Below are 22,824 nucleotides of genomic sequence, written 5' to 3'. Positions count from 1 at the left end.
GATAGGCTCGCCATCACATCTTATCTGCTCATATGCACATTTCACATGTACATAGTAGTCATAAGTAATTCCATTCGTCTGCTTGTGCTCAATGGTTGGCTTGACATCATATTATAAAAGAGTCTAATTCCATTTGTAATTAAAAAAAAAGTATGACTCTATTTGCATAATCAAATTTGTATATTGATCGAGTCTTAATATTAGAATTTTTTTTGGATTATAAGGGAGGCATATAGGTCTAGAATAATGAAATATAAATTTTAATAGTTAATAAAGGGTAGGGGTAAACCTAGTACTAGAGTAGAGGTTGAGAGCTATAGTAGAGGTTTGTTGATTGTTTAAGGAATAATTAATCTTTTATCTTTTCCAATAATCTATACTATATATATATATATATATATAATTATATCCCTTGCAATAAATAGGACTAGAGAAGTAAATTTTTAATGATTTAGGGGTAGAAAGGTCAATATCTATGAAATAAGTAGGGTAGGAAGGTAAATGTCTATTGAAATAAGGTTTAAAAGATAAATATCTAAATAATATTTACTTTTATGCCAAATTTAAAATAAATTTAATTTAAAAATAACAAAATTAACAAAGAAACTTTACTTGAATTAATTTATAGAGGTATCTTAGCTCTCATTATGGAAAATTTTATTTGTAAAAGATTTATTTTTAATTGCTAGGTTAACTATACAATCTATAAACAAACTAAAACTTATAAGTACAAAGTTCAATATGTCATTAGACTATTGCAATACAAACCTCCTATTACTTTAAATTTATGTTATAAAATTAATTATTGCAAATAAAATTTATATCATATATAACAAATTAATTAATTTATGAACATATAACTTCAATTGTATGCACTTTGAATCTTGCATAAACTTTACTTGATTTAATATATGTAGGTATTTTCACCATCAATCTGGAAAATATTATTTGTAAAAAATTAATTTCCAAGTAATAGATTAGCTGTAAAATTTATATAAACAACCTAAAACTTAAAACTATAAAGTTCAATATATAAGGTAGGAAGGTAAATGTCTATTGAACTATGGTTTTAAAATAAGATACATGCTTTGTATGTGATAATTTTGATGTTTTATAAGATATTTTCGTTCAATATATTCAATGTGATTTTTCTAACAAATGTTCATTTAGAGTTCGTTTGGAAATGCGATAGGAAGTTCCATAATCACTTTTTCAAATAATTTTAAGCAGACGCAAACGTGACTTTCTCGAACAAGTTAATAGGTACTTATGAAATCTGCTTCTGCTTATTATATTTTAAGTATTAATAATTGCATTTTTTTTAGTTTCAACGGTTTTAAAGTAGTTTCCTCCAAACACTTTAATTTATTCTAAAATCAGCACTTATTTTTCAGCAATTTTGTTTCAGTACTTCTCCATTAGCAATACCAGTCACAAATCAAGCCATAACTAGAGAAACGGCAGGTATAGAAAACAAGGGCTAGAATAGTTTTATATTATATTTTTATCCTTCTCGGCTTAACTATTAGTTGTGTTTTATATTTAGGGGTAACAAAAGTGTAGTTATCTTTTAATTATGTTGTATTTATCAAAAATATCTTTTAGTTATGTTGAAAGGTTGGCGGTAGCTAGCCAGTTGGTCCCATCTGTGTTTATTTTCACCACTAGTATTGTAGTGTAATATAGAAGAGATACATGTAATCTTATATAATATAGACTAGTTCCACAGGGTTTATCTTAAAAAAAAGAATTGTACGATCATATATAGTATGAAATTATGCGAAATCGAGAATCTTATGGGGAAATAATTGGCGGATCATTCCTCCACAAATCGGCAAGAGAATGCAACATAATACAGGTGTGAACATAAATTTCAAGTCAGCCTGCCGATAATATTTTTATGATAAGTAGCCGCCGATAATATTTTATGAGGACAACTCATAAGAAAGACCTATTGGGTTTTTTTTTTCCCAATTCTCATTTTTCTATCGCCTATTAAACTCAAAGACCTCTAAAAAGAAGGGAGAAAATTTTATATAATTTTACCTCATAATGATGTAGTGAGGAAGAATCAATAAGATTGTTTCAATTAAAAAGACTTATCACAATTAATTGAGTGATTAGCACTTGTTATTTAGTTTATTGCAATTTAATTGGTTTTTCATCATACTACATGACGAGGTAGAATTACCGAATAATCTCTCGAAAGAAGGGAAAAGAAAAATTTTCCAGAAAACGTCACAGAAATTTTATGGGAATTAAACCGTTCAATGGTAATAGTATAAATAGCAAATTTCAAGCGTGCTATTATGAAGGTTCAAATAAAATCTATACATCTATCTATACGCTATACTTCTATATCTATGCATCTATACATTATACATTAGATAAAAGTATAATTTCAACATGAAACTCTAGTGGAGAGAATGCTCTGCACTCACACGTGTTTTTTTAATTATTTTTCTTTTTAAATTCTTATTAAAAATGGAAATTATGTGGTGACATTTTAGTAATTTATTATATTAGAAGGGTAAGAACGTAAATAGATTCTAATTTAGTACATATTTCTTTAATTTATCTAAATTAGGAAATTTAAAACAATAATTCAAAAAAATTCTAAAATTGTCATATTTGCCAATTATAGTAGTTCCTTTACTAAACTGTTATTTTAGGCTTAATTTTTTGTTGATTGTTCTTTTACGCTCAATTTTTGAGTAATATATAAGCTGAAATTAAATTACCCGATGATATACAATATTTACATGTCCTTAACTAAATAACTACAAGATTTACTATAAAGACTGGGAAGTCTAATTAACCGATGTTCGGCCACACTGAGTTATTATTACTGTATACCCTTGCTTGTATCTACAATAGACATTTAAGAGTTCAAACCATGGAAATAGAAAACGGGAAAATATTACAAGAACCAACCACCTATATATATTCAACCATATCCTCTGAAGCCATTAATCACTAATTAATACCCTTGTTTCTGAGCCTGCAAACTGCTTCATAAAAAGCCATAAAAGTATAAACAGATTGCACAAATTAGAAGAAATTAAGAAAACTGACCATGGAGGATCTAAATTCGGTCTCTGAATATGCCGATCGAGAGTATCAATCTTGCTGCATCCATTTTAGCACCGAGTCACTTGTCTAAACATTAATTCAGAGGTCAAGAGAGGCATAGCATCCAAATTAAGAATCCTAAAACTGAAGAATAGAACATCAAAATGATGGAAATTAATAAGAAGAAACAGAGAAGGTGGAGGGAAATCCATCAAAAGCGACCTGCAGCGACAGAAATGCGAAACCAACATAGTGTGATTGATTATCGATCTCACAAACAGAAATCTTCCTTTTCTAACGTAATGTATGCGCATTTATGGAGACACATGAGACCAAAGGTGATGGGGAGCATACCGGGATTCTTCCAGTGCCTGATGAAAATTGGTATCTAATCTTAGCTTCGGTGCCTGCTCAAAATCTCCTAAGAGTGAATAGGATTTGTAACAGTTAGGCAGAATTGAGATTATGCAAAGACGAGTCCTAAACTTCGCATGATGAGATTTCCACCGGCTGGTACAAACACATTTCAATCATTGGAGATTTTCAGCAGGCACATGAGTGATCAGTATTTTGAACCAAATCCCGTCAGGCAATGAAGGAAGCCCCGTTTGCTATCCGTCACCTTCGGTCTTGTGTGCATCTGTACGCACATGAATTAGGAGCGCTTTCATAGACTGTCATCGTCGCTTCCAGGTCTGATCAGGTGATCGATGAAACTATTACCAAAGATGATCGTTTTTCATTGATTTATTACGGAAAGAATTACAGAAATAGTCCTAAAAGTTGACTTTTTCTAATATCGAATCTTATAAGTTTTATGTTGATTTTTTTTAATCCTATAGGTTTGTTCCGTTAGATCTTATGGCCCAAATCGTGACTGACCATTAAATAATACTGATGTAGACATAAACGGCATTAAATTCTTTTTTACCTGTATTTAAAATGCCCAACTAGAAATTACAAAAAATATATGAAACAAAAAAGAAAAAAAGAAGATGTTTCATCTCTCTCTTTTCTTCCTCGATCTTTCTCTCTCTGCTGGTTCTTTATCCACCGTTCCATCCCTCTTGGCTCTCTGTTTCGCAGATCGTCGCAGCTCTTCTCTGTTCTTAATTGAGCCTGCTTCATTTAGATGAGATTAACATTCTTGGAAATAGAATTGAGAAATCTTGCTTGAAAAATAACGGAATTAAATTTTTGGGTGAAAAAATATCCGATTTATATTAGCAGATTCATTAGTTGAAACAATAACCAGCTCATCACGGCCATCCTCTACAAAACTGAATGCTTGAGAAACATAGGAAAACGAAATGAAGTATGACTTCACTCCACAACCAAATTTTCTTAGGAATTAACATTTGATTTGATATTACGATTATATCAATTAAATAATCAGTTTTATTACCCAAAAAAATTTAAATTTTCATGGTCCTTACCCACTCGGTCTATAAATAACTAAGTCGGTCATCGGTAGTTTCTCAAGTCGTTCAATACAAAGAATCAATCATCAACTCCCATAAGTCGGCCTATGGGCCATCGCGCAAGCTCTTATGTACTGCCTTCCACAATATATTAAATTTGACAAGAGAAGAACATACATTACCGTCAATTTTAACTGCTCATTCCTGCTAAGAATTACTAACTGATATGGAATTGAAATAAAATTGCCTCTTGTTTTTGGGATACAATAGTTATGGAATGAAATAGCATGTCGGGTTTAAGTACCCCGAAGGGACTGGCCTGATGGTAATTAAGGAGGAGCATGAGTATCCACCATGTCCCAAGTTCGAATCCCCATGAAGTCAACTAGCACCTCCGAATTTACCTTGTCGTGTGTGTTTGCAGGTGTACATACAAAAATCGCGTCTTAATTATATAATAACCAATATAGAGTGTATATGTAAAACTAATGATGAAATTATTTATATGTAAAAATATAAAATCCTGATTGCTATCATATGGTCTGAAGTTTTCAAAAGATTATAGCAATTAATTTGTCATATGATATAAAGGCTACTATTGTCTCAGCTCATTTTAATTTTAATTAATATTTCTAATAAGAAAATCATGATCGTAAACTGGTCTCGTAATTTTAACCGGACGAACTTCACTCGCAGTTTAATGTTCGAAATTCATTAGAAACATCTCATGGTTATGGTTAAGTCAATCCCAATCTAGAATTAATTTTAGCCCATAAGCTGGTATAAACTTGTGGTTCAATGCAAAAAATATTGACATTTATCACGTCATAAATATAAAGGAACATTTAAATCAGAAAAAAGAAGAATATTGAAAAAAAAATGGTGATGATTAAATGAAAAGCGGAAAAATTGGGACTGGTGGCCTAAGTTATCTATCTATATACATGTTAAATTTACTTTCCGAGTAGAAATAAATGCTACTCAGCTAATTCCCTTAAATTAATTCAATTGAAATACATATTTGTAAACAATGATTTGTATGAACCTCGGGCGCACAACAAGTCCTATAGCAGAGCTGAAAGCCCTACGACAAGGCCTGATCACTGCTAAGGAGTGCGGCATCAGTAACTTGATTGTAGAGATCGATGCTGAATTGATCTTAAGCTGGGTTTGGGAAAATTCAAGCAACAAGGTGCTAACGAACTTGATTGATGATTGTAGGGGCCTGTGTCGACAGTTTGATGCAATCATACCCAAGCTTACTTACAGGAAAGCAAATAAATGGGCTGATCATCTCACCAATCTTGGAGCCGAACAACCTGACTACCTTGTTACCTTTCCTCTTTCTCCTCCTTCTATAGGCAGATTTTACTTGATGACATTATGTGGAATTTTACAATGCGTATGAATGTTTAATTTCTAATGAATTCTCTTTTTCACCAAAAAAAAAGAAGAAATACAGATCAATTAATTTTTAATTTCTAAAATTAAAATACTACTTAAAGATACATCACATTATGTAAAACTAGATTTTTTTACTTATACATTGCATGAGACTTTTACTATAAATATAATTGTACCGGCCTAATTCAAAAGTTAATTGTTTTTAGTTGAATTTAAAATATTTATTTAGAATTATTTATAATTATTATAACTTTTTGTGAATATATTAAAACTAATATATTTCGAGTCCAATATATTTATACATATATATTAAAATTTATTAAGTGTTCTTATTTATAAACTCTTAATCTATATGTACTTACTAATTTAATGCTATTAGTCTTAATTGTATTAAATCATTGTAATTATAGATGAACTTATTTATTATTTTAAATGATATATAAAATTATGTTTATATGAATATTGTATATTAGTTACCATTAAATCCTTATTTACATGTACAAATTTACTAATCTGACCCTATTTATTTGTTTGTAGTCAAATTTTTATATATAGATTATTATAAGTTTGGTAAATATATTAAAAATAATATATTTCACGTCCAAATAAATTTATTGTATATATATTAAAATTATTAAGTACTTTTATTTACAATACTCTTAATTTATATACATTTACTAATTTAATTATATTTAGTCCTAATCATATATAAATTTATAATTATACCACTATTTATCACGTTGTATTCAATTATATATATAGGTAGATTGTAATTAAAGAAGAACTTATTTATTATTTCAAATAATATATAAAATGATGTTTATATGAATTAATGATTTACTTAATTATCATCAAACCCCTCTGTACATGTACAAATTTACCAATTCAATCCTATTTATTAGGTTGATGCCAAGTTTATATATATAGATTGATTATCTTTTACCAACTCTCAAAGCTCTTGCAAGGGCTTCCATATCACGTTCGTCAACACAGGGTTCAACCACATACGAATGGTCAACTCTAGAGGAGGGCATGATTTCCTCGACAGTCTCCCATCGACTTCCAGTTTATGACGATCCCTGGCGGTCTTCCTCGTTCAGATGCCGATTCATGTCCCATACATGCCGTTCTGTTATGAGTCTTACGAGGGCTCCCTTCTGTGACCTCATAGAAGGTCTGAAGAAGAGGGCCGTCCTGGATCCGAATTCTCCGGCAGTCTCCTGCATTTTGTTGGATGGTTTCATGACGTTCTCGACAGGTCCTGCCAGTGAGAAGCTCGGGATCCCAGTTGTGAACTTGTGGACTGTTCCTGCATGCGTTGTCATGTGCTTGATGCAATATTCCATCTCATGGAAAAGGGCTTTAATTCCTCTAGAGGTAACTAATATATGTGTATGTATATACACTCTTCTTATGGAATGCATGTGTTTGTTGTATACATAGATATATATTTCTGGATATAATAAACAGATAGGTATGTGTCTCAAATGCAGATATTAGCTGTCCGACAGATGGCTATTTGGACACAATCATCGATTGGATTCCAGGCATGAAAAGCATGAGGCTACGCGACATCTCAAATTTTATTTGAACTACAAAAGCGGATGATGTAATATTTGAATTTGCCATCGATGCCATGAGCAGAGCCAAAGAAGCCACATCAACAGTAATTCACAGTTTCGAACCACTCGAGAAAAATGTCTTGGATGCTCTTCTGCGCACGTTTGCTGGGCCAGTTTATGCGATTGGTCCACCGTCACTGCTTCTCAATCGTATCACAGAAGAAGAAAAGCATGCGAAGCATGTCATCTGCAATCTGTGGAAGGAAGATTTGGAGTGTCTATGGTGGCTGGACTCGAAGGAACTGAGTTCTGTTCTTCATATAAATTTTGGAAGCGTAGCATTCTTGACATCCGAACAGCTGATTGAGTTTGCCATGGGATCGCCAATAGCAAACATCCGTTCCTATGGATAATCAGGCCCAACCTTGAGCGTGGGGATGCTGCGGTTTTGCCTAAGGAGTTTGCCAAGCAGATGGAGCCCGCAGGAGAAAGTCCTCAACCACCCATCTATCGGGGGGGGGGGGGGGGGGGGGGGGGGGGGGGAACTCGACAATAGAGAGCCTGTCTGCTGGGGTCCCATTGTTGTGTTGGCCCTACTGCGGGGACCAGTGGACCAGCTGCCGATTCGTCTGCACCGAGTGCGGGTGCGGATTGGAGATTGGACATTATGTGAAGCGAGATGAAGTGGAGAAGCTTGTCAAGGAATTGATGGAAAGAGAGAAGGGGAAGGAGATGAGGAAGAAGGGTATGGAGCGGAGGAAACTGGCTGAAGAGGCAACTGCTCCTTATGGCTCATTATCTCAAAATTTGGATAGGCTCGTCCACCATATCCTATCTATATAATTCATGTGTACGTATTTCAAATAATAGTCACAGGTAGTTCCATTTCATCGGCTTGTGCTCAATGGTTGGCTCGTCAAGGGCTCCCAGCCCGTTTCTCGTGTCGTAGGCATCTGTTTTCATTCGTAAAATCGAATATGTAAAATTAAACATATCTTATAATGCTAGAATTGCTTGATCTTCACTAGTCTTCTTCACTCATAAATTAAGGTGACACTTTATGTTTACTAGAGTAGCCTCCTTTGTTTTTATGATCAACTTTAACAATAGAAAACACAGCAATCTACACACGGTTGTACTAAACAAAATCGCATAATTTCAGATTAAAAGTTCATAGAAATTGAAGAAGGAGATTTAGTACGTCGAACTTCGCAATCGACTCGGGAGTCGATATATAACATTTCTAACTTCATTCTTTTTGGTGGGACTCTTGGACACCAAAAGTAAGGTTTCTTTCTTTTTCCTGTCTCCTATTAAGCCTATACTATAGATCTTCCTTTGTAACTAGAAGAGGTTGAGGTCGTATAAATTTCTAAAAAGAAAAAAAAAGGGATAAATTTTATAGGGATTACACTGTTCAATGGAAAAGGCAAAAGGACCAGACTTAAGTATGCACTTTTATGAGGGTTCATATTAAAGGTAGAGTTAACTTTTTCGGGTTCATCATATGTACAATGATCATGAATTAGTACGCAATCAATCCGCAATTCCAGCTTGTCTTTAATACTCTTCCTAGAGGTAGCTTTTCGGTTGAAATCACTCTCGGTGTCAGGTAAAATTAATACAAACATAAGGATAAGTTAAGTAGCAAATTTGTCTCGGACTTAGTCGAAATACATCAAGTCCATCCTTATCATTTTGGTCTCCAAGTTAACAAGTTACATCAATCGTGTTCTTTATTACATCAATGTGGTACTTTGTAACATTAATTCAGTAACAAGTTAACAAGTTACATCAATCGGGTTCGTCTCTCTTGCATTTAGAAGATCTAGTGGTAGAGAACGCGCTGAAAACTTCCTCGAACGAACTGGACAGGGGAGCTCACCCTGAGCCGTGACTGATTCCAAGACATTTAGGGCGTCCTTATACTCAATAGGTAAGGCTTGCTGAGGTCAAGCTCCAATCTCTCTTCGTTTTCATTGTATTATAGAGAGAGAAAGTTCGAGCGGTCGTTAATGGCCAACTTTATTATAGCCACTTTTGGTCTGGAAAATCTATATGATCAGATTCTTCTTTGCATAAGGAAGCTACAGCATTTTACGGCTTCTTGTTTCGTTGTACTGTTTGAGAATTATAGCCCTCTGAAGTTTCTACAATTTGTGATAAAAATCGATTTTCAAGCTAAGTTCTCAAACCCTATTCTTTGTTGTTTATCTCAGTTTTATCTTCCAAATTGTAGCCTGATATGCAAGTTTTCTGTAGCCACTGATAACTCAGGAATCCGAGGTCTGAGAAGTGAGAAGCAAAGTCCCAAAGTTGGCCCGTTGACTCTGTTCGGCAGGTTCGGTTGAGTGGTCTGCCACTTTGGGAGGCTCGTTCTCCGCGCTCCGATGTCAGATTTCGAAAACTTTTGCACCTCTGAACTCGCAATTCAATTACCTATGTTCTGGAATTTTTATGGATTTTTTTAATAAAATTATTTTTATTTCTATTTTCGATCAAAACTAAACTTTTAAACAAAATTTTCGATGACGTTTCTTTACTTTTAACTCAACTCTTGTTTGTGAATTATAATTTATTATATTAGCTTTACATAGAAATAAGTAATTCCCTGATCGGAGGTATAAGTGAAAAAAACGAACGGCTTGAAAAGAACCCTTCGACTGCCATTTAGAGTAAATAATAGAGAGGGTAAGGGATCTTTTTGATGTTACAAAGAGAGGGTTGGAGCCTAGGGACCTTTTTGATAATTAAGACATTAGCACAGACACATCCTTAAAGGAATTCTAACGGCGTTAACATGTTGATGTTTTAAAGGATCAAATTGATATTACAAAGGACCAAAATGATATAAAATTCTTCTCAATGGTGGACTTGATGTAACTCGACTAAGTCAGGGACGGATTTCCTAGTTAACTCAACATGAGGGCTAGAGGTGGATATATTTTTTACCCGATGCCGAGGATGATTTTGAATCCAAATATACATTTAGGATGGCGAAACTGAATAATACAACGTTGGAGGACTAATGCAAACGAAGGAAGTTTCTTTCCTGAAAACCGGGTCCGGGTTACCCCGTACATAGAAAACGGGTCGCCCCGTTCACCCATCTTCTTGTCGTACGAGTGCACGGCGTCATCGTCGCTTCTCTTCTCTCATCTCCTCCTCCGCTCTCTTCAGAAGTGAACGAGCTCAGTCAAATTAGGGTTTGTTGTCAGTTTTTGCAGCTGAAGGACATGGCAATGGCAGGGCGCTTTAGATCGAGCCTTCCCCTCCTCAACCGGTTGATTGCCACAGCCGATTCTGTGTCTGCTCAGAGGTCCGCAGTCCAGCGGTCGCTGCTCTGCCCCGCTTTCCCCGCATCTGAGGTGACTACTGCACTGGTGCCCTGATCATGAGTTTCCGTGTTAATTGGTTTCATTTCTTAGCAAGTTCACTTCTGATCTAAGGGAGAGCTGCATTTGTGGTTCCTATCGCTAGTTAATTGAATGGGGCAATTGCTATTTTCTGCTATGTGCTGAGGTTCAATGTATGGTTCGTTTTGCATTCTGGTCTTTTCTATTGTGTATACCCGATTTGGAAGAGGCATCGAATTGGACGGGAAGCTGCAATTTTTACGACTTCAGTGTCTTTCTTAATAAGAATTTAATGGAAAAAAGATAAGATTTGTATATTTGATGGATTCTGTTGAGCTTGGACGGACGGTATACTGTGGAGATAGCTTGTAATCGAATTAGTTGGTTTATTCTATTACTCATTTTCTTGCGATAGCAAAAAACGGAGCAGTTTAGAATCGACTATCCATTTTCTCTTTGAACTTTCCCTTTGGATTGTTTGCAAAAGCTTAGAATCAAATACAGTCATTGAGCTTTTTCGATGAGCTTAATCAGGGTCTATACATTTTTGCCAAAATATTTTTAGTGTGCCCATCTGATTTTTCTGCAATTTCTGTATTTCTGTATACAGATTGAAGCAGAAAAATGCTCACATTCTATCTTATTGTTTGACTTTTGCAGTGTTCAAGAAATTTTGCTACTGCATCAACCCCAAAGGCTGAAAATGTGAAGGTAATGAATTCATCATCTTCCAAAATTTTTGAACTGGAGTCGTGTATTTACTTCTCCATTGATATCAGTAGGTGGTAAATTAGAAGAATCTCTGATGGTCCAATGTATTCAAAAGGTCACGTCTTGCAAGTCTAGTGTCTCATTTCATATTTGTTTCCAGCAGTACGTTTTGGTCACTAAGGAATGTCCTGTAGAAGGAGACTGAATCTTACTATGAAAGGATAGTTGAATGAGAACACAATGAAAAAAGGTGGTTATCTTGATGTTCAAGATAAAGATCATACTTGTTTCAACTCTGGGTGAATCAGTTGGAATGTCAATTGAATTGGAAGTGTTCATTGTTTTGGCTAAAAATGCTGGTACAATGTAACATGTAGTTTTGTGATGAAACAATGTCGTAACATGCTCTGTGCTACACGAAGGCATTTGGCTCTCTTATCTTGAAACCCAGAATTTCTTCATATTTTTAATTTTTTAAGTATTACATTTACAGGTACCTCTAGCTCTATTCGGTGGTACTGGAAACTATGCTTCTGCTTTATACCTTTCAGCAGTCAAGGCCAATGCCTTGGACAAGGTTGAATCTGAGCTTCTTGACCTTGTTGAGGCTTCCAAGAGAAGTACTACCTTTGCACAATTTACTAAGGACTTGTCAGTGCCTAAAGATGTCAGAATGAAGGCCATCAATGCCATCTGCGATGAAGCTAAACTTTCGGACATCACAAGGAACTTCTTGGGTATGATACACTGCTTCGTTTTTATTGTTCAGCTTTTTGCTTGTCGATGACTATTGCTTGGGTGTTATTGTTGCATCTCAATTCTCAAATGCTAGCTGGTATATTCGCTTAGTTATCAGGCATACTCTTTTGATCCGCTTGATTTCTTTGTGAGCACAGAGCCAGAAAATATTTATGCTTAGTTTCTGATCTTTGTTTATCTTTCCAGTTGTATTGGCTGAGAATGGGAGGCTCAGAAACTTGGAGAGCATCGCCAAGAGGTTCATTGAGTTGACCATGGCACATAAAGGAGAAGTCAATGTCACCGTGACAAGTGTCATTGTGAGTTATTTCTCCTTGCTTGGGATGCTCCTGATTTTGGATGTAGAATAGCACATATGATTTTTACATTACTTATCCAAAATATATATATATATATATATATATATACATTTTATTCTAATGCTTCTAATAAAAAAATGACAAATAGATCGTGATTTGATGTATCCATGATATACTTGTTTGCATGTGAGTAGACCTTCATGGGTGTTCTGGTAGCTTTTTTTGGGTCCAAACAAGTTTTGATTTCTTGGTGTTTCTTTTTCTTTATAATAATAATAAATAAGACAAATTCATCAATATGGCACCAAGGACAAGACAAAAATTTACAAGTGAAGTTGAAGAGCATGACAGAGAATCTATCATGTCTAGGAAGGCACATGAGTTTCATCTATTACTATGCTGTACTAAAATTGTACATCGTTGATTCATCTTGATTTCTATAAAACTAGCATCATGAGATTCTACTCCCTTGAAAGAAATGTCTCTCAATGTTGCCCGAAACAAGTATATATTTCTTGTTTAGGAAGCACTGTAGTTTTTCTTTAATGACGGTCCTCTGAGGAAAGTCTTTGAACGAAGCCACTCATTCTTTTTCCGATTGTTCTTCTCTTTATAGCCCCTGCCACCTGAAGAGGAGAAAGAGCTGAAGGAGACACTCCAAGATATAATTGGAAAAGGGAAGAAAGTAAGGATCCAGCAGAAGGTATGCCCAACTAGCACTCGCTTTGTATCAGTTTCAGAAGATTCAGTTTTTCACCCTTTGTGAATGCCGGTTGATCTCTAATGGTCCCTATGTTTGACAGATTGATCCCAGCATCCTTGGTGGGCTTGTGGTAGAATTCTCGCAGAAGGTCTTTGATATGTCCATCAAGACACGGGCAAAGCAGATGGAGAGGTTCTTGAGGGAGCCCATCACCGATATCTTTTAATCTCGAGTTTGTCATTGTACTGAATCGACTCTCGCCAATCCTTTTTGAGAGGAACTCAGGCCTTGATTTCCTACGTTTGTTCGATCCCCACACCTGTTGTCGGGTGGAATATGTTCAATAAAAGGAGCTACTTTTTAATTGACATTTTTTGCTTCAAAAATAGATAGCTACTGTATTCAGGAGCTTTTGATCGATCCATGTGTTAACTCATGTCTGAAATTGATTTACATATTTGTCAAGTTCAATTCCCCCCCCCCTTCTTCTCGGGTAGGGCTGGCAATATTTCACACGACACGGAGTTAAACGGATTTGAGTTGTCCATTTTTATAATTAGTCTAAACTGGTCCAACCCGTTTAAACACAGTTAATAAGCGTGTATTATCGGATTGAATTCGTGTAATTCGATTATACACGATTAAACCTGTTTATTTAGACATGTTTAATCGTGTTACTATAATCATGTAACCCGTTAATCCGTTTATGTATTTGGATTTACCAAAATATCCTTATGTAATCATAACATTCTAAGTCCATAACTTAATTTCCTTTCTTTTCTTTCACCCAATCCAACACATGTCGTGTTAACTTGTAAACATGTCATGTTAACGTGTTCGGGTAAACGAGTTAATCGGATAAATATGTCGTGTTAATGTATCCAGGTAACTGAGTTGATCGGATAAACAAGTTGTGTTAACGTGTCCGGATAACGTTTATAATCGTGTCGTGCATACGTGTACCTATTATGATACGTTTCGATAAACGGGTTTAAACGTGTCTAAACGGATTGACACGGATATAAACGTGTCGTGTATGGGTTTCCAAAACCTGACCCGTTTAATAATCATGTCGTGTACGGATTATGACTTCGATAACACGAACCCGTTTAGACACGATACGTATAAACACGACACGACACGAATTGCCGCTCCTATTCTCGGGGCATTGGATTCTCACCAATGTTTGTGTTACTGAAGCCGACATTCTTGCTTCCACTTTCCACCACTGCTTTCGCGGGTGCGTCTCTCGGGAAATTAGAATAAAGGCATGGCCTAAGTAAATCAAGCAGTAGGCTTGGTCCTATTGAAAATAACAGTCAAGTGAAGATGCGGTTATAAATGATACGATTCATAGTTGAAATGCTGGTTCTAATTACAGTTGTTCTTTCTTTGATCTTCTCAAGAGCTTCACAAAGGTTATATAGAGGGTCATTTGGTATTTGGATATTCATTGTATCAATGATTGGTTATGAGATCGGGTAAGGGTAAATTATATGAAGAGATAACAAAAAAATTCATTCGAGCAAGAGCTTCACAAAGGTTATATAGAGGCAAATTTGGTATTTGGATATTCATTGTATCAATGATTGGTTATGAGATCGGGTAAGGGTAAAATATATGAAGAGATAACAAAAAAAATTCATTCGAGCAAGTCCTCCTCTCGTCGAAGGAATATCTGCGTATTTGCTCACACGTCAATAAATACTTTTCCAATTATTTATCAAACGGGGGTGATTTGTGAAAGGAACAGAAGTTTGAGGGTGAAAACAATTTATGAAAGAGTTGGAGATAATAAAATTGAAGACGGCAAAAATATGTATGGATAAGCAGCACGTGCGGTTTCGCGCCGGGAATATAAGACAAACAGAGCTCCCGGTCCCACAAGGGAAAAAAATTGTAAATGGACAATCCTGTCCTCAACAACTTCCTGATATGTTTTTTTAAGACTAAAATAAAGGGTATAATAGACTTCTCATGCAATTTATAACGATAAGGCGAAATCAAATTCTTCCTTTATATAGTAGTATAGATATGTATAGATATATATATATATATATATAGAGAGAGAGAGAGAGAGAGAGAGAGAGAGATGCACCTGCGCTATATACGCGGTATGACATTAAATTGTATTTGGAGATATCAAATAGGAGCTATGTGATATGATTTAGATCTTTTAAAATAACTACTACTACTACATTTGTATCTCCATGTTCTTACGCTACGTTTGAAAGTACGGTGACAGTTATATAAGTGTTTTTTTGAACTAATTTTTAACTGAAGTAGTGTTTGATGAATTATTTCAAAATCATGATCTATTCATAAAAATTAAGGATCATAAAAAAACAATATATAAGTTTGTAAAGATAAGATATTATTGGGTTCAAAGGAGGAGAGTTAAAGATTATACATGTGATAGAACATGCTTTAGTTGGTAAAATAAGAAAATAATTTTGTTGGTAAAGAGAATCATAAAATTAAGAATTAACTCAATATAGATTTGCTTAGAAAAGTGAATAGGAATATTTTAGTCAAGATATCAATAATATTTGTAGATAGCGTAAACAACTTTGATTGCCTCGTTTATATAGATTCCAAATATGTTCAGCATTTTCTATGATGGTATATCAACATCTTATATTTGCGCCTAATATATATATATATATAGCTAGATAGATAGATAGGCGTACGAAGAACAATTATCGATTGGTGCAGAATCATGGCTTTGAAGAGATCTCCTCTGCTGGCAATTCTGTGCTTTCTCTTCATTTGTGTCCTGAATATTCAAGCAAGGTCTCCCATCGAAGAAGATGAGGAAGTAAAAGTTTTGGAGCGACAACTTAGTTCTCTTAATAAACCTCCGATAATGAGTTTCAAGGTATTGTGTACGATGATAGCTACCAGTCGCTATGATACTAATTACTATGTACATCATTTATGTCTATTTGGAACTAATAACACATATACATGTCTTTCTAAGTTGATGGAAGAAATTTAATTTTCTGAAACTAATCAACCCTCGAGAGGATATATATATATCAGAGGGCTGGGCGTGTATAAGAGAGGTTGTTTTCCATTGCCATGCAATTCCAATATTAACTCATGCACTATCTGCTCTTGTAGACCGATTATGGGATGACTATCGACTGTATCGACATATACAAGCAGCCTGCGTTTGACAATCCTTTGCTGAAGAATCATACGATTCAGGTTTCATCTGATATCTTCCTAATAATTTTTAACCAGCTAGCTTTGAGACACGTTCATTTGATTTTGTTTAGTTATGTTCATGTGAAAATATTGATCATGGTAACATCGTGATGCAGTTGAGGCCGAGTCATTTACCAAGTGCTCTCAAGGAGAAAAAATCACCTGGCTTCGAGAAATTTATATATCCCAGTAGATCCAGATCAGCTGTCCTGATGGAACTGTCCCGATACGAAGGACAACAAAAGAAGATCTAGTTAGGTGGAAATCATCAGTACGACCTCAAGACTATGATCCTTTCCACCCTAAGGATCCAAAAACTCATGTAAGTAAATTTGTTTTATCCCATGAAAACAATGAAATGCGTAATTGTTTCTTTTCCATCTTCCTAATTTAATTATCATTAACTTATCAAAAGAGGATATAGCGTAAAGACACATACCCCGCCTCTTGACCTAAAGGTCGCGGGTTTGATATTTCGTAGGATTACACGTGCCCCTTTATTAGATATTTGTGATTTCTCTTTCATTAAACTAGGTATTGGGTCTCCTTTGTAACCAAAAAAGAAAAAAAATTAATTATCATTTGTGCTGCTGCCATAACTGAATATGTGATTATACAGTATGCAGTGGTGAAGTTCAAAAAACTGGACAAGCCGTATGTGTCCGCTCAAGGAACGTTTTCCACCCATCTACCGCCAGTAGATGCCGGTGAGATGAGCGGTGCTCGAGTTTGGATATACGGGGGAGGCGGCCCGGATGGCAATTCTATCAGTGCTGGGTGGACGGTAAAATCAATCAATTAATTAATCAACTCATAAGTTCTTGATATTAATTTCTACCTTGCTTATCATCTGAGAATTTTCTTTTTAGTTAAAAAAAATACAACATCTTTTGATATAATGGGTGAATTTTATCCTTCAATGAGCCAATACGGCCCGAGTTGGATTAGTCGTGGCCAATTGGACTTTTGGATATATGATTATTTATTTTTAATTAATAAACAAAGATAGAATATTTGGACTGATTATTCACACGGTACTTGACATATTACTTTTTTTTTTTTACATTTCATTAAAATTAATACACAGTGAGAAATTAATTAAATTCTATTGATGGTCTTGGTTATTAATTAATTAGGTGCATCCCGACTTGTATGGAGATTCTTTTTCACACCTAACTGCCTATTGGTCAGTACGTGCTTGCTTGCACCTCAATCAAAATTCACTTTAGTCGGTCGGGCCAAGCTAGGCCGCCATGCCGAGCTTTCGTTTAAGCCAGTATATATTAATAGATCCCTGAAATTTGATTTGTAATGACAGGGAGATGGCGGTGCTGGATGTGCTAATACGCAGTGTCCAGGTTTTGTGCAGACTAATCAGAATGATCTTCTTGGATATTTCATACGAAACATTTCGAGTCATCAGGAACTTTTCGCTATTAATGTGAAAAATTTTCAAGTAAGGGTTTGACCTTTGTTTATGATTTCATGATCGTCATTCATTCATCATGTTTTTTTGGTCATGACATAATATCGATCAAAATCATCAGGATGGTCAAACGGGGAATTGGTGGCTGGCGACAGAGCGTAACTTTGTGCCGATAGGATACTGGCCCAGGGAGTTGTTTCCCCAGCTCAGCGGGGGCGCGAGCAACATCGCCTATGGAGGCATCACAAAAGCCAGGCCAAACTATGAAAACCCTGCTATGGGTTCGGGATTAGCAGACTGCGACTTCTATCACACTGCTTATATCCACAACATAGGGCTCAAAGCCGGCTCGGATCAAGTTACGCCCAACTGGTCCCAGGCAGAAATCGACGTCGATTGTCCTAATGAATATACGGTGCAACATAATTGTGAGGAGCAACTGGATCCTCCGAATTTTTACTTCTTGTACGGAGGGGCCGCTGGAGTTTGTTAAATTATAATGAATCAAAGCCTCCCATTCTATGGTTGATTTCCAAGAATAAATAAAATTATTTGTAGATAAATACTATAAATATTTATCCATGATATATTTATAATCTCAAACAGGAAATTTTTGTTTGGTCTTCTTTCTTATGTATAATGCTGAATTGACGTTAATTTAAGGTTCGGCTTATAAGTACTCCGCCGAACCGAGCTGACTTTTATGTTTCGACTCATAATCGACCATAATTTAAGGTTCGACTCATAAGTATTCCGCCGAACCGAGCTGAACCCATTTACATTTATATTGGTTCTAATTTTGTTAAATATTGAGTTAACTGGATAATGGAAAAAAAAACTGGTTATATTTGTTTCTATTTTTTCTCATAAAGTGGCTATGTTTAGGATTTATACTCTCTAATCAAATTGAACAATACGGCCTTAGAAAGGTATACGGTTTTCCTAACCGAGCCGAACCATGCCCATCCCTTCCGCGATATTCTTTCTGGATGTCGAAGAAAAGATACTTCCCAAGAGAAACGAACTTGTTTTCTAATTCTCTGCCCCTTTTCTTTTTCTTTTTTCATTGAAAGTTATAATATAAGATGAATGCAGTAGCAATGGCTTAGCCGATTTTGCCGGCCGGTGCCCGAGTGATGATTAGTCGTCTTAGCTATATTTCTGTGCTAAATCTTACTGGAGTCTATTAATTAAGCCTCATCAGCTTGTACGTATAAAGCAATACTGCATGTGCTTGAGTTAATAAGTGAAGTGAAGCTGGAATTGATGCATTACAACGTAATCTCTTGGCTGTACTATATTATGTATTACAATGAAATTAAAATCCATGGCCGTTAATGAACTCTCTATAGTCGGGATTGACCCAGCTCGACTAGATTAGGAGTCCATTGGGCCTCCGAATAACCAAGGTTCCCGACGAAAAAAAAGAAGTACAAATTGCACCAAGTATTCCATGGTTTTGCAACTTTGTCAAATATATCCCATGATAAAACAAATTGCCTAAAAAAGAGTATGGTTCGCAAGTTGATTCAAATCTATCTTGCCCTAACTATTACCGTTAAATATCGATGGAAAAAGCCAATGTGGCCGTTTAAAGGGGTTAATTAATTTTAAAAACTACCCCAAATTTTTTCATATTTTGAAATTTGCCCCAAATCTCTCTCCCTCTCTTCTTCCTCCTCCCTTCTCTTCTTCTTCTTCAGCCGGACCCTAACTGTTGCCGCCTCCTCCTCCACCACATCATCCCCGATAGATGGCCTCCCAACAGTAAGATCACCACATGGCCGGGTTCCTCGACGAAGATGAGGACCTCGAAGTGTCTGACGATGACGTCCTCAACGAGGACGACGCCAACTCTGCCTCCACCTCCTTCTGCTCTACAATGGATAGAATCGGGGAGGAACTGAGGCTGGTTCGCTGCAAGAAAGAGGCTTGCACGAAGCTTTCGAGCTCCAATGGAAGGAAATGGAGGAGCATTTCGACTACATCACCAAAAACTTGGACGACAGGCTCGACATCCTCGAGGTGAAGGAGAAGGATATGGGTTCCATGGAGAGGAGGTTTGAGGAGTTGGGAATTGCATGCACGGAGAAGGAGAAGGAGTTGTCTTCGATGAAGACCTGACTCAAGGAGGTGGAGGCAATGTTGGCATCGTCATCGTTGTCTACTGGGGGCGATTTGGCAAAGGAGGAGGCAGCGACGATTAGGGTTAGGGTCCGACTGAAGAAGAAGAAGAAGAAGAAGAAGAAGAGAAGGGAGGAGGAAAGAGAGAGGGAGAGACATTTGGGGAAATTTTGAAATATGAAAAATTTTGGGGTACTTTTTAAATCAGTTAACCCCTTTAAACAACAACTTAAACTTTTCTTTCGATATTTAACGCAAATAGTAACGAAATGATAGATTTGAATCAATTTGCAAATTATAATCCTTTCAGTTAATTTTTTTACAATAGGATATATTTGACAAAGTTGCAAAATCATAAAATATATGGTACAATTTACCCACAAAAAAGAGTTCTTAGTCTTCCGTGGTCAAATCAAACCAGTAAATTAACCCGCTCTTTTCGCGCAATTGTTATTTGTGATAATTTTTAATTTATCATTTCATTTGATTAAAATTTATATTTTTTATTGATAACTTTTAAGTTAATATTGAATATAAAATTTGTTATATATAAACAGTAAACTAACTTCATTAAAATATTTAGATATCTAAATTTATATATTTTCTATATAAATTAATACAATCTAATTAATAACTTTATTTATATATAAATTAAGGTAAATAATTAGATTCGTACTTTCTAAAATAATTTTTAAAGTTTTAATATCAAAAATTTTAAAAGTCACTTTGATTTTTAGATCTCACATCTTCTAAATAATATTTAATGAATCTTAAAATTTTAAATTTTGAACTCAAATAATTTTAACTTAGGTAGAATTTTAACTAAAACAACTTACTTTCTTTAATAATGAGACAACTTAATTTCAAAATGTATTTGCTTTTTACATGAAAATTGAAAATGTTATTAATTTTCTAAAAAGCTCTTTACATTTTCAAGCAAATAATTACTTGTGTAAAATTCAATTTATTTCTACATAAGATAGTAAAATATATAACTTTAGATAATTTCAAAATTTATGATTTTGAGTAATTATAGTTCCCTCTAATTATAATATGAAAATTTATGTTTAATTTGAGTTTAAACTTAAGTTATAACTATTTCACTCTAATATATTAATTTAATGTATGATATATTTTTACGTACATAAGATAATACTAAGTTATATCATTTTATATTATTTCAAAACTCATAATTTTTTAGTTTTTAAATCATTTTACTATAATTGCAAATGTTTTTACATACATAAGATAGTAAAGTATATTACATTAAATTGCTTTGAAATCACGATTTTTGAATAATTAGCTTTTAATTATATTATTGAATGTTTTTACTTATTTTGTGTCTTAACTTAAATTTATTAATTATTTCAATTTAATACACCAAATTAGTATTTGATATATCATTTACATGCATAAAATAGTAAAGTAAAAGGCTTTAGCTTATTCAAAATTCACTATTTTTAAATAATTTAGTTATTTTCAATTATGATATTGAGTATTTCATGTTTATTCTGGACTTTAACTTAACTTTGTTAGCTTTAATATACTAAGTTAAAATTGAATTTTTTTTTACAAATATAAGATAATAAAGTTAAATTATTTCGAAATCAGGATTTTGGAATAATTAGTTTATTTTTAATTATAATATTAAATATTTGTATTTATTTTGGATTTTAACTTAAATTTGTAAATTATGTCACTCTACTATATTGAATAAAAATTCAATATATATTTTACACTTGTGGTCCAAAAAGTTTCACTAATGTATCAAGTTGGTCCAAAAAGTTTTTTTTGCTACTTGATGGTACAAAATATTTCAAAAGTGTAACATGATAGTACAAACCGTCAAATCACAACTGACGTTGTCAAGCGACGCTGACGTAGCGCAAACGTGTTAGGTACGTGGCCGAAACAGTAACCTCTCTCTCTCTCTCTCTCTCTCTCTCTCTCTCTCTCTCTCTCTCTCTCTCTCTCTCTCTCTCTCTCTCTCTCTCCTTCTTCTTCTTCGACAATTCTTTCATTTCTTCTTCTTCTCCTTCTTCTTCTTCGGGAACAGGGCGAGGGAAGGGAGGAGCGGGAGGAGCAGGACGAGAAGAAGAAGAAGAAGAAGAAGAAGAAAAAGAGAGAGAGAAAGAGAGGTTACTGTTTCGGCCACGTCGGCGTCGCTTGACGGCGTCAGTTGCGATTTGACGGTTTGTACTATCATGTTACACTTTAGCAAACATTTTGTACCATCAAGTAGTAAAAAAAACTTTTTGGACTAACTTGATACATTAGTGAAATTTTTTGGACCACCAGTGTAATTATCCCTTAAAATTATTTCAAAGTTCACAATATTTTTTGTAATTAGTTTCTTTTTTATTATTATATTGCATGTTTATGCCATTTGGAATGATCTAAGCTAACTGATTAATAACACTTCGCGCGCCATATGTTACTGCTTAATTAATTAGTCTTTCCTTTTTAATTCGATCATAGGGTAAATTGCACTGGTGGTCCAAAATGTTTTACAAAAGTTTCATTATGGTCCAAAAAGTTTTTTTCGCTACATGATGGTACAAAATGTTTCAAAATTGTTTCATGATAGTACAAACCGTCAATTGGCCCTGACGCCGTTAACATTTTGCTGACGTGGCGCGTCCTATGTGTCACTTTTGTTACGTGGAACCAATCATAGTGCGCCACGTCATTTAAGAGAAAATAAAATTTTTAAAAATCCAAAAAAATACAAAAAAAATTAAAAAAATACAAAAAAAGAGTAAAAATTTTCAAAAAAA

At 34.6% G+C, this 22,824-nt stretch overlaps 2 protein-coding genes and 1 pseudogene across 2 annotated transcripts; all 3 read left to right on the top strand.

The window, feature by feature from the left end:
- Positions 1 to 7,031: 7,031 nt before the first annotated feature.
- Positions 7,032 to 8,414, top strand: LOC116187864 (annotated as a pseudogene).
- Positions 8,415 to 10,569: 2,155 nt separating this feature from the next.
- LOC116189630 (ATP synthase subunit O, mitochondrial-like) lies at positions 10,570 to 13,732 on the top strand. The gene is made up of 6 exons (XM_031519382.1): positions 10,570 to 10,827; positions 11,476 to 11,526; positions 12,020 to 12,263; positions 12,472 to 12,584; positions 13,201 to 13,287; positions 13,388 to 13,732. The coding sequence occupies exons 1-6, from the start codon at positions 10,696 to 10,698 to the stop codon at positions 13,511 to 13,513; spliced, it is 753 nt and encodes a 250-aa protein (XP_031375242.1). The 5' UTR covers positions 10,570 to 10,695; the 3' UTR covers positions 13,514 to 13,732.
- A 2,274-nt stretch (positions 13,733 to 16,006) lies between these two features.
- Positions 16,007 to 18,416, top strand: LOC116187863. The gene is made up of 5 exons (XM_031516862.1): positions 16,007 to 16,165; positions 16,411 to 16,497; positions 17,117 to 17,281; positions 17,816 to 17,953; positions 18,045 to 18,416. The coding sequence occupies exons 1-5, from the start codon at positions 16,007 to 16,009 to the stop codon at positions 18,414 to 18,416; spliced, it is 921 nt and encodes a 306-aa protein (XP_031372722.1).
- Positions 18,417 to 22,824: the final 4,408 nt, after the last annotated feature.

Source organism: Punica granatum, chromosome 8, assembly GCF_007655135.1.
Source record: "Punica granatum isolate Tunisia-2019 chromosome 8, ASM765513v2, whole genome shotgun sequence".
Lineage (NCBI taxonomy): Eukaryota > Viridiplantae > Streptophyta > Magnoliopsida > Myrtales > Lythraceae > Punica > Punica granatum.
Note: the sequence above shows the minus strand (reverse complement) of the source record. Positions and strands in the feature narration are given on the sequence as shown.

Bases quoted from the DNA above. Each gene is read 5' to 3' on its own strand.
- LOC116189630 (XM_031519382.1), top strand. From the start codon at position 10,696: ATGGCAATGGCAGGGCGCTTTAGATCGAGCCTTCCCCTCCTCAACCGG. The intron at 10,828-11,475 runs GTGACTACTGCA...TGACTTTTGCAG, and splicing joins CCGCTTTCCCCGCATCTGAG to TGTTCAAGAAATTTTGCTAC. The intron at 13,288-13,387 runs GTATGCCCAACT...TATGTTTGACAG, and splicing joins AAGTAAGGATCCAGCAGAAG to ATTGATCCCAGCATCCTTGG.
- LOC116187863 (XM_031516862.1), top strand. From the start codon at position 16,007: ATGGCTTTGAAGAGATCTCCTCTGCTGGCAATTCTGTGCTTTCTCTTC. The intron at 16,498-17,116 runs GTTTCATCTGAT...GTGATTATACAG, and splicing joins TGAAGAATCATACGATTCAG to TATGCAGTGGTGAAGTTCAA. The intron at 17,954-18,044 runs GTAAGGGTTTGA...CAAAATCATCAG, and splicing joins TTAATGTGAAAAATTTTCAA to GATGGTCAAACGGGGAATTG.